Below are 16,170 nucleotides of genomic sequence, written 5' to 3'. Positions count from 1 at the left end.
CTGAAGCAAAAACCAGCTTTCGCTCCCAGAATATATTGCTTATCTTCGACTTGTTACAGTGATTGAAGAACGGCTCGAATGTTTGTGTGCGTCGCAAATGTTAAAGAAGTTCAGCTGTTTCGCCTTTGCGATTGCAAGATCTCTCAGTAGATCATGGACTTGGCATGTTATGATCCTCCCCCAACATCTTTTCTCTATTTGAATGAAGCTTCTGTTGATTAACTCATTCAAGTTATCTATGGCAACATCTTCTATTAATTGATTTTCATTTTCCTCGATGAATCCCTCTGCTACCCACAGCTGAGTAAGTTTTTCTGTGCAAATTTTAAAGTCCTCTGGGAAAAGGCCAAGGTAGAGAAAGCATAACTTCAATTGATAAGACAAATCATTGAAGCTTAAAGCTAACAAATACGATATGTGGATGGAATCATTCCTTAAAAGTCGCCAAATGTGATCACCCACCATACGCCATTCTTGAGGCTTCTTTGCAGACAAAAGTCCACCTAACACGACAATAGCAAGTGGCAGGCCGCCGCATTTTCCGACCATTTCTTTTCCCAAATTCTCCAAACCTTCGTCAGTATTTAAGCTTCGAAAAGCTTTATCACAGAAAAGCATCCAACTCTCATCTGGCCTTAAAAATCGAAGCTCATAGACATGGATTTTCTCATCCGAACGCTCAGCAACTTCTCTAATGCGAGTGGTGATGATTACACGGCTTCCATTTTTGTTGTCTGGAAAAGCTCTCCTCAAAGTCTCCCAAGCTTCTTTGTGCCACACATCGTCAATCACCACTAGATATGAATATCCCTCCAAGGATTTATGGAGATATCGCTCTAAGTTTTCTTCATTCAACGTCTCAATCTCCTCTGTCATCTTTACAACTTGAAAGACTATGATTCTTATAAGAAGATCCCGAGTCTTGTAATCTTGAGAGACAGAAACCCAGGCACAACGGTCAAATTTGTTCCCGATATCAATGTTATGGTAAGGTTTTTTGGCGAGAGTTGTTTTTCTTAGACCACCCATTCCAAAGATAGAGATTACGAAGCGTCGTGGCTCCTTCTCCAGAAGTTTAGCCAACAAAGTTTTAGCATCATCCTCAAAGCCAACAACATTCTCTTCAACTACGAAGGAAGGGGCTCTTCTTAATTCTTTCAATCTGCCATAACCGCTGCTCTTTCCTCCCTGCTGCATCTGACTAATATCTTGAAGACAGTACAGCTCACGTTTCCGAGAGAGATCATCGATTATTTTTCTGAGTGCTTCAATCTCCTTCCCTATGTAATGCAAATTCATCTTTTCCTTGCCTTTGCTATAGAGACTGAACTTTGACTGGCGGGACTTTTTATGAACAGACTCTTTGTTAATGGATTCCAATTTGTGGCCGCTGGATTCTAATTTGAGGCCAGATTCATTCTGACTCGAATTTTTATTGAATATGCGAGAACAAATTTTGATGGAAGCAAAGCATCCTGACCTGTTTTTTGAAGTCCCTCCTTCGTTGACTTGGAAAGTGTTTGTTGTATTTGAAGTCTCCCCTGCATTGCCTTGAAGGATACTCGTTGTATCCGAAACCGCTTCTTTTTCTTCGTGGAATTTGAGTGTATTCGAAGGCGTTTCATCATGGATTTTGAGCATATATTTATCCAAGACATTCTCAGCATCATAAGCAAAGTCTCTGATATCAGATACCCACTTGCGTATTATAGCATTCTCAACTTGTTTCTCTTCTGCATCTTTTATGAAACATTGCATCCATTCCAGCTCGTTCTTGAGCGACTCCACTTCATTTCTCACTTCTCGTAAAAACACTGCTTCTTGGATGAGATAGTTCCCAACCTTTCTCAACACATAAGAGACCACTGCGTCAACCATGACTCAGAGGCTGGCTTTGCTCTTTGTCGAAGAAATTTTGGAAAAATATTTTTGTAACTAAAACCTAACTTATCAATCACACAAACACACAATCAAGAATCAAGAATCAACACCAGAAATTTTACCGTCGTTCACTTATCTTGTTTCAAATAGGTTACATTCATGTTGAGCTACAGAAATGGAGAGCTCACTGCACTAATCTTTAATTGAAAACAGTTCACATACACACTCAGATCAACACAATCTGAACAACCCTTAAACCAAACCAACCTATATCTTCTAATCCTAGAGATATACCCACAGAAATCTCTAAACCTTGAGAGAACTATGACCCTCACAGAATGACAAAATCCTATCACTCAATCTTTACAAGTCACACAAATTTGAAGAAAATTTAGCTGGTAGGCCATCCCAAGTTTCGATTTAAGAAAATGGCCTTGAAAATGTTTTTCAATTTTTTTTTTTTAATTTAGAGAAGATGATGTGGCATAGTTAGGATTAATTAAACACGTAAAATGGGTTAAAATGAAAAGATTAAAACATATATGGGCTGAATCATAAATAATGAAAGTTTTTAAAATTTGAAATTTGCAAAATAAGCCCCATCTATTCACCTCGCTTAATCTAAATTCATTTGGGCAAAAAGCGATTTCTTGAACCAAAGGGAGACAGTGCGATTTCCGATCGAACCCGTAAATTTCCACACCATATTCAATCGTAAACTCAATTTCTTGAACCCTAAACGGAATACAATCGCGATTTTCGGCGATAAGTCACGATTTTCGATTGATGACACCAAATTTTGACACCAAATTCAATCCAAAACCATGGCTAACACTCACAATGACGAGGAAAACCCAATGCCACTTCGAATCCTAGATTCTGGTGGCGCAAGTAGTTTAATGGCTGCTCTGGTGGATTATCCGATCAATGAAGGTGGTCCACAAGCAGAGGAGACACCGGCCGCACAAGAACAGAGGGAAGAATCGGCAAACGGTTCTGAAGATGAGGAGTCAGGCGAGAATTCAGGCCAGAAGGAGTTGTCCGAGGATTCAGGTGATGAGGAGGAGGCCGGCGAAGAAAGGGTACGTTGTTTTGGGAATATTGCTTGTATTGTCGCTTAAGCGATCATTTGTATCACTTAAGCGATTAATCTGTTTTACTCATGATCGCTTAAGCGATAGATTCAATTTACTCTTGGTCGCTTAAGCGATTTCAGATCGCTTAAGCGATGATGAGAAACGCTCCCAAATTTTCTTCACTCAGCTCTCTATCCCTCCATTGTATTTACAATTAAAGACTCGATAATTCTTCGAAGAAGATCTTGAGTCCTGTAATCTTGAGACACAGAAACCCAAGCACAACAGTCGAACTTATTCCTAACTTCATTGCTATGATAAAGCTTTTTAGCTAGAGTAGTTTTCCCAAACCACCCATACCAAAGATAGAAATCACAAACCGCCGCGGCTCCTTCTCATCCAGAAGTTTTGCCAAGGTTTTCGCAACATCCTCAAATCAACAACATCTCTTCCACTACAAAGGAGGGCGCTCTTCTCAGTTCTTTCATATGTTAAAAGCATTGCTCTTTCCTTCTTGCTGTTACCAACACCCAAGGCGGTACAAGTCACGTTTCTTAGAGAGATCACTAATTTTTTCTAAGTGCTTCAATCTTCCTTATGCTATACAAATTCACCTTTTCCTTCCTTTGCTATAGAGACTGGACTGTGTATGGCTGGACTCTTTATGAACAGAATCTTTGTCATTTAATACATTTCTGGTGGCCGGACTCTTTATGAACAGACTCTTGTCATTGGATTCCAATTTGTCGCGGCCCGGTTCTAGTTGGTACTCGAATTTTATGAATATGCAAGAACAAATTTAATGGAAGCAAAGAATCCTGACCTGTTTTTCGAAGTCCTCCCTTCATTGACTGGGAAAGGGTGCAGTATTTGAAGTCCCCTGCATTGACTTGAAGGGTTTTCGTTGAACCAAACCCACCTTTTTCTTCTTCCTTTTCATCGAATTGAGCAGGTTTGAGGAGTTTTCACCATGGATTTTGATTATGAATTTATCCAAGACATCTTCGGTTCATAAGCGATGTCTCTCATGTCGGATACCCACTGCGAATTACAGACTCGTCAATTTGTTTTTCTTCTGCATCTTTTATGAAACATTGCATCCATTCAAGCTCATTCTTCAGCGACTCAACTTCATTTCTCACTCTTTTAGACACACTGCTTCTTGGATGAGATAGTCCCCGACCTTTTTCAACACGTATGAGACCACTGCATAACCATGGCTCAGAGGCTCTGGCTCTGTTTTTGTTCAAGATAGTTTGGAAGAAAGTTTGTGATGAATGTAGTGTGAGTTGAAGCTTGTGTTTCTATGTTACTGTTTCTTGTCAATAGTCAACGGAAAAATTCATGCTTTCTACCATCTTCTAACAACTTCTGAGAAACCAGCTGGAAACTCTCACGATTAAAACATTTGTATTCATATAGAGGAAAACACCCACGCAGCCCCCCCCATATGGCAAACGCACTTTCCACCACAAACTTTTAAAATTGTATTTTATTATTAAATTAATATTGTTTTCGATTTTACATCGTTACAACCCACTCTACTACATCTCTTTTTCTATACACTCACTAAAATTCTCAATCTTACTCCTGTCGACCTGTAATCGTGATAATCGAACGATTAGGTTTACGCAGCTGCTAATCAATTCCAATTAATCCTAACCTAAAACTAACTTTCAATATCAAAAACTTATCGGTTCCTCTCTTTAAAATCTTATAGTTTAGATTGAGTTTGTTCTCTGTTTGTTGCCAAAATATAAATAGGAACCTTTTTAATTTTCATTAATGTTCGATGAAGTAATGTAACTCTTTTATAGGCTAGAAACTAGTCTGGGCCATGGACCAAGTATAGAGACGAGTGGGGGCATGGACCACACTCAATTTTTTTTTGATTAGTTTATATATACTTGTCATTTATTTCAAGTTTGATAAAATTTACTTTGCAAATTGACCCTACCAATCTAAAAATAAAAACCAACATTTCTCTATTATTTATTAAACAAAAAGTTTTGTGTGTTTAAGAAGATAAATATTTTATCAATCAAATATTTTTATATTGTCTTTTAAATTAAATCAACTAAGAGTAAACTAAAAAGATAAATAGAAATATCATGCCTCTCTAACATTATTTTTTATAAATTGTAGGATTTTTAAACTTGCCCCCACTAATATTAAATCCTGGGCTGGTTTAGGCTAGATGGAATCCATCCCAGCCTACTGAAAGGCCGGATCTGCTCTCGTGCGCCGTGACCAATGAGAGATGGAGTCTTTTCCAGGAGAGTAGAACAAATCATACCGGAAAATGAGGTTTGAAGAGAAGGATTTTTGCTGTATGAAGATAAAACTGTTTCCAGGCACTCTGTTCTTGTGTGGGAAGTATGATGAAATACTGACCAAAACGAGTGAACTCTACTGAAAATGCCATCTTCGGACATAATGGAAACCGCTACGAATCTAACTAAATGAAAATTCCATTGAATTTCCAACAAACTCAGATTTTCCTGAGGTATATAACATAGGTTTAATGAAATCTTAGGCTGATATAAAGTAAACGTATCATTCAATGCTTTCATGCTTTTTTCTGCAATCTTATTACAAACAAGAACCCAACTGAATACAAGGAGAAATTGAAAAGAAAGTGCACAAACAGCAATGGAGAAAATCAAACTTGGATGTAGCTCGAGTTATTAATAGGTATTCTTCCATCTTCGCATTCCCCATCTCCTGGAAGGGGATTGATCTAGTCTTTCCGGAATTTTCAACTTGGAGTTCTCCCACTTCATCCCCTGAGCATAGGCATAGCATCTTCATCTACTTGCCACTCCTCTAATTCCTCCAAATCAAATTGCATAATTTCAAGCCGCGGGAAAACCCTTCGCTGAGCACATCAGTTTCCTGCCTGATAAGAATTGAAGCTCAAGACAAACTGTGAGATTTGGCAACTTCTTCAGGGAGGCCATTGGATCATCCTTCAGAAGTGAACCTGATAACTTAAGCATTCAAGATTTGGTAGAGTTTATGCATGTCAATTGGAAGTTTCTATGCTTCCCAGTTAATCGCAGATGTGCAAGACATGGACAATGACCGAGGGGTTTCAGTGAAGTGAAGGACTGGTTAGGCTTCAGCCAAACTGAAAATCCGCAGGCTTTGGAGTGTGGTGACAGAGTCTAAACTGATAGCCTCCTATTTGGCTTGACGAATATAATTCGTAGCTCTCGAAGATAATCAATTTAACTGGATTAATCTTAGTCCAGCTTCCATAATCTATATTCTTCAGAGTTTTAAGGGTTGTCAAATTATCATGGGCAAAGTCCCTCTGAAGTTTCCAATTAAATGCCTCAACCCTTGAGGTTACCAATTCAGTTGGTAAGCCATCAAAAAACCATGCAAAGCCATGTAAACGCAGAGTTTGTAACCTTTCAACTTGACAATGGATGGTGGAACATATATATATATTATCCATTGGTTAAGCAAATATCTCAATTGAGTCAGTCTTCGATTTCTTTCGGGAATCCCCTGTTTTTGGTACTGTATCGTTGCTCTGGGAGCCCTCGATATCCAGAATTCTAGGAAGCCTAAATGTTGAGCACGTGGATGCTATGTGTTCTGACTTCTTAAGGACTTATTCTCCACTTGTTGAAAAAACAAAAGAGAATGTGAGAGTGGATTAACAGTTGACGCCAAAAACCAGCTTTCGCTCCAGAATTATGCTTGTCTTCGACTTGTTACATGATGGAGAAACGGCTCGAATGTTGTGTGGGTCGCAAATGTTAAAGAAGTTCAGCTGTTTCGCCTTGCGATTGCAAGATCTCTCAGTAGATCATGGACTGGCATGTTATGATCCTCCCCAAACATCTTTCTCTATTTGAATGAAGCTTCTGTTGATTAACTCATTCAGTTATCTATGGCACATCTTCTATTAATTGATTTTCATTTTCCCTCGATGAATCCCTCTGCTACCCACAGCTGAGTAAGTTTTTCTGTGCAAATTTAAAGTCTCTGGGAAAAGGCCAAGGTTAGAGAAAGCATAACTTCAATTGATAAGACAAATCATTGAAGCTTAAAGCTAACAAATACGATATGTGGATGGAATCATTCCTTAAAAGTCGCAAATGTGATCACCCCATACGCCATTCGAGGCTTCTTTGCAGACAAAAGTCCACCTAACACGACAATAGCAAGTGGCAGGGGCCGCCGCATTTTCCGACCATTCTTTTCCCAAATTCTCCAAACCTTCGTCAGTTTTAAGCTTCGAAAGCTTTATCACAGAAACGTTTGTATGGATATTTTGGCATTTTGGTGTTTTGGAAAACAAGTTTTAAGTATTTGTCTGATAAATTTGATTTTCAAATTATTATCACATGTATAATGATCAAGATTGATTAATTAATAATTAATTTAAAATTTAATCACTTTAAAAATTGATTTACCCGAAACTTTTAGTAACCCTACCTTTTGTTTTATTTAAGTTATAACGACCTCAAATATACATTAATTATGATTTACATTTATTCTTACATTTTTAGAATTTCTTACATCACTTGGGCTAGGTCCAGGCCCAAGTTCAAAAAACTTGGGCTTTTTTCCACTCTTGGGCTGACTATTCAACCTCCACCCAGGCGTCGCCCGTCTTGGGCCCAAGGTATTGTCTTCATCCTTAACTTCACAGTCACGCTATTAAAAAAAAAAAAAAAAAAAAATTGGAGAGATTGAAAGGCAACAGAGCCTGCAGGGCAATGAACGAACGAGATCAGACTTCAACGTTCAGAGTACCTCGAGCAAAGTAAATTTACAGCCTGGCTATGCATTTGTATTCTCCCGGGAGAGGAACTGGTCTGAGGCTTACCGGAATTCTGAAATTATCTGAGCAATCTCCTGATTCATAAGCCTCTAAGCATGGAAATAATCGGTAACATTACTGAAAGAAAAACACAAGTAATTTGAGTTATTTATAAAGAGTAATATGTACCAGTTTTTCATCCTAGAACAAGGATTGATCTCAATCTTTCTACAATTCTCAACTTTGAGTTGGAGACCTCAGGCATCATCAATCGTCTAAGCATTGGCATGGCTCCTTCTTCTACCTCCCACTCTTCCAATTCAACAAGAAGTTCCAAACTTTCAAGCCGAGGAAAACCCTTTGCCGTGCATGTCATTTTATTTCCGGAATAAACATTGGAGAACAATTCAAGAACCATGAGGCTAGGCAGCTTCTCTAATATAGGCATTGGATCATCGTTGAGATACGAATTATTCAGCGATAAGTATGCAAGATTCGGCAGGAGTTCGTGCATATCTCCTGGTAATTTCTCAATCTTCCCATCTAATCTCAAATCCTGGAGACAAGGACAATGAACGAGTGGTTGCAGAGAATCAAAAGAGTAGCCGCCAATCAGCTTGACACACAAAATTTGGATGCTTTTTAGTTTGGCAATGGAGTCAAAAACGAACATCTTTTGTTGAACTGTCATGTAACAATCGATGTGTAGCTCTCGAAGATTGACCAACTTTTCAGGATTAATTTTGATCCAGCATTCATACTTTACATACTTCAGCGTCTGAAGGTTTACTAGATTGTCTATCCGCAAAGGCCCTATAAAATTTCCAATCAAATGTCTCAACTCCTGCAAGTTCTGAACTTCACTCGATAGCCCAAGATCCCATTTAGCACTGTACAGATCAAGAGTTTGCAGATTCCGCAAATGGAAAAGGGATGCTGGCAGATTATATATGCCAACATTTCTTAACCCCAGATGCTTTAAATGAATCAACTGTCCAATCTCTTTCGGCACGCTTTGGCAGGGAGATGATCCTCTGTAACCTTCAACATGGAGCACTCTTAGCAGCCTGAAACTTGTACAGATTGTTGTTACAAGTTTCTTGAGCAAGTCATACTCTGGTTTGAATAACAAAAGGGAACGTGAGATTGTATTGCAGTGTTGAAGCCAGGAACATTTGCCACTATCGAAATATACAGCTTGGCGTCGACAAGATGATACAATCGAGGAGCGATTTGAATGAGTGATTTCATCATAAATGTGAATGAAGTTCAGCTCTTTGGCCTTCTGAATTGCTAAATCTCTCAAAAGATCATGGACTCGACATGTTATAATTCTCCCCCTGTATCTCTGTTCCGTTTGAATCAAGCTTCTATCAATCAACTGATCCAAGTTGCTCTTGGCTACATCTTCCGTAACTTGGTCCTCGTCCTGCAATATAAAACCTTCTGCCACCAGTAATCTGATTAATTCTTCTACGTTGATCTCAAAGTCCTCCGGAAACAGACCCAAGTAGAGAAAGCATAGCTTCAATTGATAAGACAAATCATTGAAGCTTAGTGCTAATAAATAAGAGATATGAATTGATTCACTCCTCAAATGGTGCCAAATGTGATCATGAACCACTCGCCACTCTTGTGGGTTCTTTGCTGATAAAAGACCACCCAATACAATAATGGCGAGTGGTAGGCCACCGCATTTTTCTACCATCTCTCTTCCTAATTTCTCCAATCCTTCATCCAAATTCAAGTTCCTAAAGGCTTTATCACAAAATAGCTGCCAACTCTCGTCTGACCTTAGAAATCGAAGCTCGTGAGCATGAGTTTTGTCATCAGAACGCTCAGCAACTTCTCTAATTCGGGTAGTGATGATCACTCTACTTCCATTCTTGTTGTCTGGAAATGCTCGCCTCAAACTCTCCCAAGCTTCTTTCTGCCACACATCATCTATCACCACCAAGTACGAGTGTCCTTCCAAAGACTTATGAAGAAATCGCTCCAAATTTTCTTCACTCAGCTTCTCTATCTCCTCCATTGTATTTACAATCTTAAAAGACTCGATAATTCTTCGAAGAAGATCTTGAGTCCTGTAATCTTGAGACACAGAAACCCAAGCACAACAGTCGAACTTATTCCTAACTTCATTGCTATGATAAAGCTTTTTAGCTAGAGTAGTTTTTCCCAAACCACCCATACCAAAGATAGAAATCACAAACCGCCGCGGCTCCTTCTCATCCAGAAGTTTTGCCAAGAGTTTCTCAGCATCATCCTCAAATCCAACAACATTCTCTTCCACTACAAAGGAGGGCGCTCTTCTCAGTTCTTTCAATATGTTAAAAGCATTGCTCTTTCCTTCTTGCTTGTTACCAACACCCTCAAGGCGGTACAAGTCACGTTTCTTAGAGAGATCACTAATTCTTTTTCTAAGTGCTTCAATCTCCTTCCCTATGCTATACAAATTCACCTTTTCCTTGCCTTTGTTATAGAGACTGGACTGTGTATGGCTGGACTCTTTATGAACAGAATCTTTGTCATTTAATACCAATTTCTGGTGGCCGGACTCTTTATGAACAGACTCTTTGTCATTGGATTCCAATTTGTGGCGGCCCGGTTCTAGTTGGTTACTCGAATTTTTATTGAATATGCAAGAACAAATTTTAATGGAAGCAAAGAATCCTGACCTGTTTTTCGAAGTCCTCCCTTCATTGACTGGGAAAGGGTTTGCAGTATTTGAAGTCTCCCCTGCATTGACTTGAAGGGTTTTCGTTGAATCCGAACCCACTTCTTTTTCTTCTTCCTTTTCATCGAATTTGAGCAGGTTTGAGGAGTTTTCACCATGGATTTTGATTATGAATTTATCCAGAACATCTTCGGTATCATAAGCGATGTCTCTCATGTCGGATACCCACTTGCGAATTACAGCATCGTCAATTTGTTTTTCTTCTGCATCTTTTATGAAACATTGCATCCATTCAAGCTCATTCTTCAGCGACTCAACTTCATTTCTCACTTCTTTTAGAAACACTGCTTCTTGGATGAGATAGTCCCCGACCTTTTTCAACACGTATGAGACCACTGCATCAACCATGGCTCAGAGGCTCTGGCTCTGTTCTTTGTTCAAGATAGTTTGGAAGAAAGTTTGTGAATGAATGTAGTGTGAGTTGAAGCTTTGTTTTCTATGTTACTGTTTCTTGTCAATAGTCAACGGAAAAATTCAATGCTTTCCTAGCATCATTTCGCACACCCTCTGAGAAACCAGCTGGAAAACTTTCACTGATTAAACATTTGTATTCATATAGAGTTGTGAGAAACCAGCTGGAAACTTTCACTGATTAAAACATTTTGTATTCACTATAGAGGAAAGACCACCCAGCGCTCCCACATATGGCTTAATACACTTTGCCACCAAAAACTTTTAAAATACTATTTATTATTAAATTTATTCCGTTTTCGATCGTTCAATCCCACTCTATTAACATCTCTTTTCCTATTATCACTCACTAAAATCTCTAAATCTTATTCCTGTCAACCCTGCAATCATCGATAATCGAATGATTAGGAGTTACGCACCTGCTAAATCAATTCCAATTAATCCTAACTATAAAACTAACTTCTAACACCAAAAACTATCGTTCTCTTCTTAAAATCTTAATAGTTTAGATTGAGTTTGTTATCTGTGCCAGGACTATAAATAAACTACTTTTTAATTTTCATATGTTCGGTGAGTAATGTAACTCTTTAGATAGGCTAGAACTAGTCTGGGCCATGGACCTACCCATGAGAGGTGCTGGGGCCATACCACCCTCATTTTTTTTTTTTTTTTGATTAATTGTTTTATTACTTGTCTTATTTTTTCAAGTTTGTTAAAATTTACTTTTCAAATTGACCCACCAATCTAAAAATAAACCAACATTCTCTATTATTTATTAAACAAAAAAGGTTTTGTTTGTTTAAGAAGATATATTTTATCAATCAAATATTTTTTATATGGTCTTTATAAATTTTATTTTAAACTTGGCCCCACTAATATTAAAGATAATACTACACATACATCATCCCATACAACATTTCTCATACAACATTACGTGGCAAGATGTGATTGGTGAAAGTTTAATTTTATTAAATTAAACATCATATCTTGCCCATAAGTGTATGAAAATGTTGTATAAAATGATGTATGTGTAGTATTACTAAATATTAAATCCTGGGTTGTTTAGGCTAGATGGAATTCCATCCCGCCTACTGAAAGAGGCGGATCTGCTCTCGTGCGCCGTGCCCAATGAGAGTGGAGATCTTCTTCCAGAGCAGAGTAGAACAAATCATTACCGGAAAAATGAGGTTTGGAGAAGAAGATTTTTGCTGTATGAAGTTAAAACTGTTTCCAGGCACTCTGCTTCTTGTGTGTGAATTGTATGATGAAGTACTGACCAAACGAGTGAACTCTACTGAAAATGCCATCTTCGGACATAATGGAACCGCTACGAATCTAACTAAATGAAAATTCCATTGAATTTCAACAAACTCAGATATTTTCCTGAGGTAATAACATAGGTTTAATGAAATCTTAGGCTGATAAAAGTAAACTGTAATCAATTCAATGCTCATGCTTTCTTTCTAGCAATTTATTACAACCAAGAACCCAACTGAATACTGAAGGAGAAATTGAAAAGAAAGTGCACAAACAGCATATGAGAAAATCAAACTTGGATGTACTCGAGTTATTAATAGGTATTTCTCATCTTCGCATTCCCATTCTCCTGGAAGAGAATTGATCTTAGTCTTTCCGGAATTTTCAACTTGGAGTTCTCCCTCATTTTCAATCCCTGAGCATAGGCTAGCATCTTCATCTACTTGCCACTCCTCTAATTCCTCCAAATCAATTGCATAATTTCAAGCCGCGGAAAAACCTTCGCGAGCACATCAGTTTCCTGCCTGATAAGAATTGAAGCTCAAGACAATCGTGAGATTTGCAACTTCTTCAGGGAGGCCATTGGTCATCCTCAGAATGAACCTGACAACTTAAGCATTCAATTTTGGTTAAGTTTATGCATTCAATTGGAAGTTTCTTTAGCTTCCCAGTTAATCGCAGATGTGCAAGACATACAATGACCGAGGGGTTTCAGTGAAGTGAAGGACTGGTTAGGCTTCAGCCAAACTGATAAAATCCGCAGGCTTTGGAGTGTGTGACAGAGTCTAAACTGATAGCTCCTCATTTGGCTTGACTGATATAATTCGTAGCTCTCGAAGATTATCAATTTAACTGTAATCTGTCCAGCTTCCATATCATATCCTCAGAGTTTGAAAGGTTTGTCAAATTATCTATGGGCAAAGTCCCTCTGAAGTTTCCAATTAAATGCCTCACCCTTGCAGGTTACCAATTTCAGTTGTAAGCCATACAAAACCATGCAAAGCCATGTAAACGCAGAGTTTGTAACCTCTTCAACTTGACAATGGATGTGGGAACATATATATATATATACCTTGGTTAGCCAAATATCTCAATTGAGTCAGCTCTTCGATTTCTTTCGGGAATCCCCTGCTTTTGGTACTGTATCGTTGCTCTGGGAGCCCTCGATATCCAATTCTGAGAAGCCTAAATGTTGAGCACGTGGATGCTATGTGTTCTGACATTCTTAAGGACTTATTCTCCACTGGTTGAAAAAACAAAGAGAATGTGGAGTGGATTATACCTTGACGCAAAAACCAGCTTTCGCTCCAGAATATATTGCTTATCTTCGACTTGTTACAGTGATGAAGAACGCTCGAATATTTGTGTGCGTCGCAAATATTAAAGAAGTTCAGCTGTTTCGCCTTGCGATGCAAGATCTCCAGTAGATCATGGACTTGCATGTTATGATCCTCCCCCAACATCTTTTCTCTATTTGAAATGAGGCTTTCGTGATTAACTCATTCAAGTTATCTATGGCAACATCTTCTATAATTGATTTTCATTTTCCTCGATGAATCCCCTGCTACCCACAGCTAGTAAGTTTTTCTGTGCAAATTTTAGAGTCCTCTGGGAAAAGGCCAAGGTAGAGAAAGCATAACTTCATTGATAAAACAAATCTGAAGCTTAAAGCTAACAAATACGATATGTGGATGGAATCATTCCTTAAAAGTCCCAAATGTGATCACCCCCCATACGCCATTCTTGAGGCTTCTTTGCAGACAAAGTCCACCTAACACGACAATAGCAAGTGGCAGGCCGCCGCTTTTCCGACCATTTCTTTTCCCAAATTCTCCTCCAACATCGTCATTATTAAGCTTCGAAAGCTTTATCACAGAAAGCATCCAACTCTCATCTGGCCTTAAAAATCGAAGCTCATAGACATGGATTTTCTCATCCGAACGCTCAGCAACTCTCTAATGCGAGTGTGATGATTACACACGCTTCCATTTTTGTTGTCGGAAAACTCTCCTCAAAGTCTCCCAGCTTCTTTGTGCCACACCATCATCAATCACCACTAGATGAATATCCCTCCAAGGATTTATGGAGATATCGCTCTAATTTTCTTCATTCAACGTCTCAATCTCCTCTGTCATCTTTACAACTTGAAAGACTATGATTCTTATAAGAAAGTCCCGAGTCTTGTACTTGAGAGACAGAAACCCAGGCACAACGATCAAATTTGTTCCCGATATCAATGTTATGGTAAGTTTTTTGGCGAGGTTGTTTTTCTTAGACCACCCATTCCAAAGATAGATTACGAAGCGTCGTGGCTCCTTCTCCAGAAGTTAGCCAACAAAGTTTTAGCATCATCCTCAACCAACAACATTCTCTTCAACTACGAAGGAAGGGCTCTTCTTAATTCTTTCAATTGCCATAACCGCTGCTCTTTCCTCCCTGCTGCATCTGACTAATATCTTGAAGACAGTACAGCTCACGTTTCCGAGAGAGATCATCGATTCTTTTCTGAGTGCTTCAATCTCCTTCCTATGTTAATGCAAATTCATCTTTTCCTTGCCTTTGCTATAGAGCCTGAACTTTGACTGGCGGGACTTTTTATGAACAGACTCTTTGTTAAGGATTCCATTTGTGGCCGCTGATTCTAATTTGAGGCCAGATTCATTCTGACTCGAATTTTTATTGAATATGCGAGAACAATTTTGATGGAAGCAAAGCAATCCGACCTTTTTTTTGAAGTCCCTCCTTCGTTGACTTGGAAAGTGTTTGTTGTATTTGAAGTCTCCCCTGCATTGCCTAAGGATACTCGTTGTATCCGACCCGCTTCTTTTTCTTCGTGAATTTGAGTGTATTCGAGGCGTTTCTCATGGATTTTGAGCATATATATCCAAGACATTCTCAGCTCATAACAAAGTCTCTGATATCAGATACCCACTTGCGTATTATAGCATTCTCAACTGTTTTCTCTTTCTGCATCTTTTATGAAACATGCATCCATTCCACTCGTTCTTGAGCGACTCCACTTCATTTCTCCTTCTCGTAAAAAACCTGCTTCTTGGATGAGATAGTTCCCAACCTTTTCCAACACATAAGACCACTGCGTCAACCATGACTCAGAGGCTGGCTTTGCTCTTTGTCGAAGAAATTTTGGAAAATATTTTTGTAACTAAAACCTAACTTTCAATCACCAAACACCAATCAAGATCAAATCAACACCAGAAATTTTACCGTCGTTCACTTATCTTGTTTCAATAGGTTACTCATGTTGGCTCCAGAAATGGAGAGCTCACTGCCCTAATCTTTAATTGAAAACAGTTCACATACACACTCAGATCACACACATCTGAACACCCTTAAACCAAACCAACCTTATCTTCTAATCCTAAAGATATCCCCACAAATCTCTAAACCTTGAGAGAACTATGACCCTCACAGAATGACAAATCCTATCACTCAATCTTTACAAGTCATACAAAATTTGGAGAAAATTTAGCTGGAGGCCATCCCAAGTTTCGATTTAAGAAAATGCCCTTGAAAATGTTTTTCAATTTTTTTTTTTAATTTAGAGAAGATGATGTGGCATAGTTAGGATTAATAAAAAAGAAAATGGGTTAAAATGAAAGAGAAAACATATGGGGCTGAATCTAATAATGAAGTTTTTCAAAATTTGAAATTTGCAAAATAAGCCCCATCTATTCACCTCGCTTATCTAATTATTGTGCCAAAAAGCGATTTCTTGAACCAAAGGGAATAGTGCGATTTCCGATCGAACCCAAATTTCCACACCATATTCAATCGTAAACTCATTTCTTGACCCTAAACGGAATACATCGCATTTTCGGCGATAAGTCACGATTTCATTGATTTGACCTAAGAAATCTGTCATTCCGGCGATACCAATTTCATGAAACACATTTTGACACCAAATTCAATCCAAAACCATGGCTAACACTCACATGAAGGAAAACCCAAGCCACTTCGAATCCTAGATTCTGGTGGCGCAAGAGTTATGGCTGCTCGGTGGATTATCC

The 16,170-nt window shown here is 38.6% G+C and overlaps 2 protein-coding genes across 2 annotated transcripts; both read right to left on the bottom strand.

Moving 5' to 3' along the window:
- Window positions 1-39: 39 nt before the first annotated feature.
- LOC116107300 (putative disease resistance RPP13-like protein 3) lies at window positions 40-1,878 on the bottom strand. Its single transcript, XM_031393587.1, has one exon. The coding sequence runs from the start codon at window positions 1,876-1,878 to the stop codon at window positions 40-42; it is 1,839 nt and encodes a 612-aa protein (XP_031249447.1).
- Window positions 1,879-7,411: 5,533 nt separating this feature from the next.
- On the bottom strand, window positions 7,412-10,869 carry LOC116107273 (putative disease resistance RPP13-like protein 3). Its single transcript, XM_031393569.1, has 2 exons — window positions 7,927-10,869; window positions 7,412-7,683 (listed from the first exon to the last, which is right to left on the bottom strand). The coding sequence occupies exon 1, from the start codon at window positions 10,820-10,822 to the stop codon at window positions 7,934-7,936; it is 2,889 nt and encodes a 962-aa protein (XP_031249429.1). The 5' UTR covers window positions 10,823-10,869; the 3' UTR covers window positions 7,412-7,683; window positions 7,927-7,933.
- Window positions 10,870-16,170: the final 5,301 nt, after the last annotated feature.

The sequence above is a fragment of the Pistacia vera genome, unplaced genomic scaffold, assembly GCF_008641045.1.
Source record: "Pistacia vera cultivar Batoury unplaced genomic scaffold, PisVer_v2 Contig531, whole genome shotgun sequence".
Classification (NCBI taxonomy): Eukaryota; Viridiplantae; Streptophyta; class Magnoliopsida; order Sapindales; family Anacardiaceae; genus Pistacia; species Pistacia vera.
The sequence above is the reverse complement of the archived record's forward strand: the minus strand, read 5'-3'. Positions and strand labels throughout refer to the sequence as shown.

Bases quoted from the DNA above. Each gene is read 5' to 3' on its own strand.
- LOC116107300 (XM_031393587.1), bottom strand. From the start codon at position 1,878: ATGGTTGACGCAGTGGTCTCTTATGTGTTGAGAAAGGTTGGGAACTAT.
- LOC116107273 (XM_031393569.1), bottom strand. From the start codon at position 10,822: ATGGTTGATGCAGTGGTCTCATACGTGTTGAAAAAGGTCGGGGACTAT.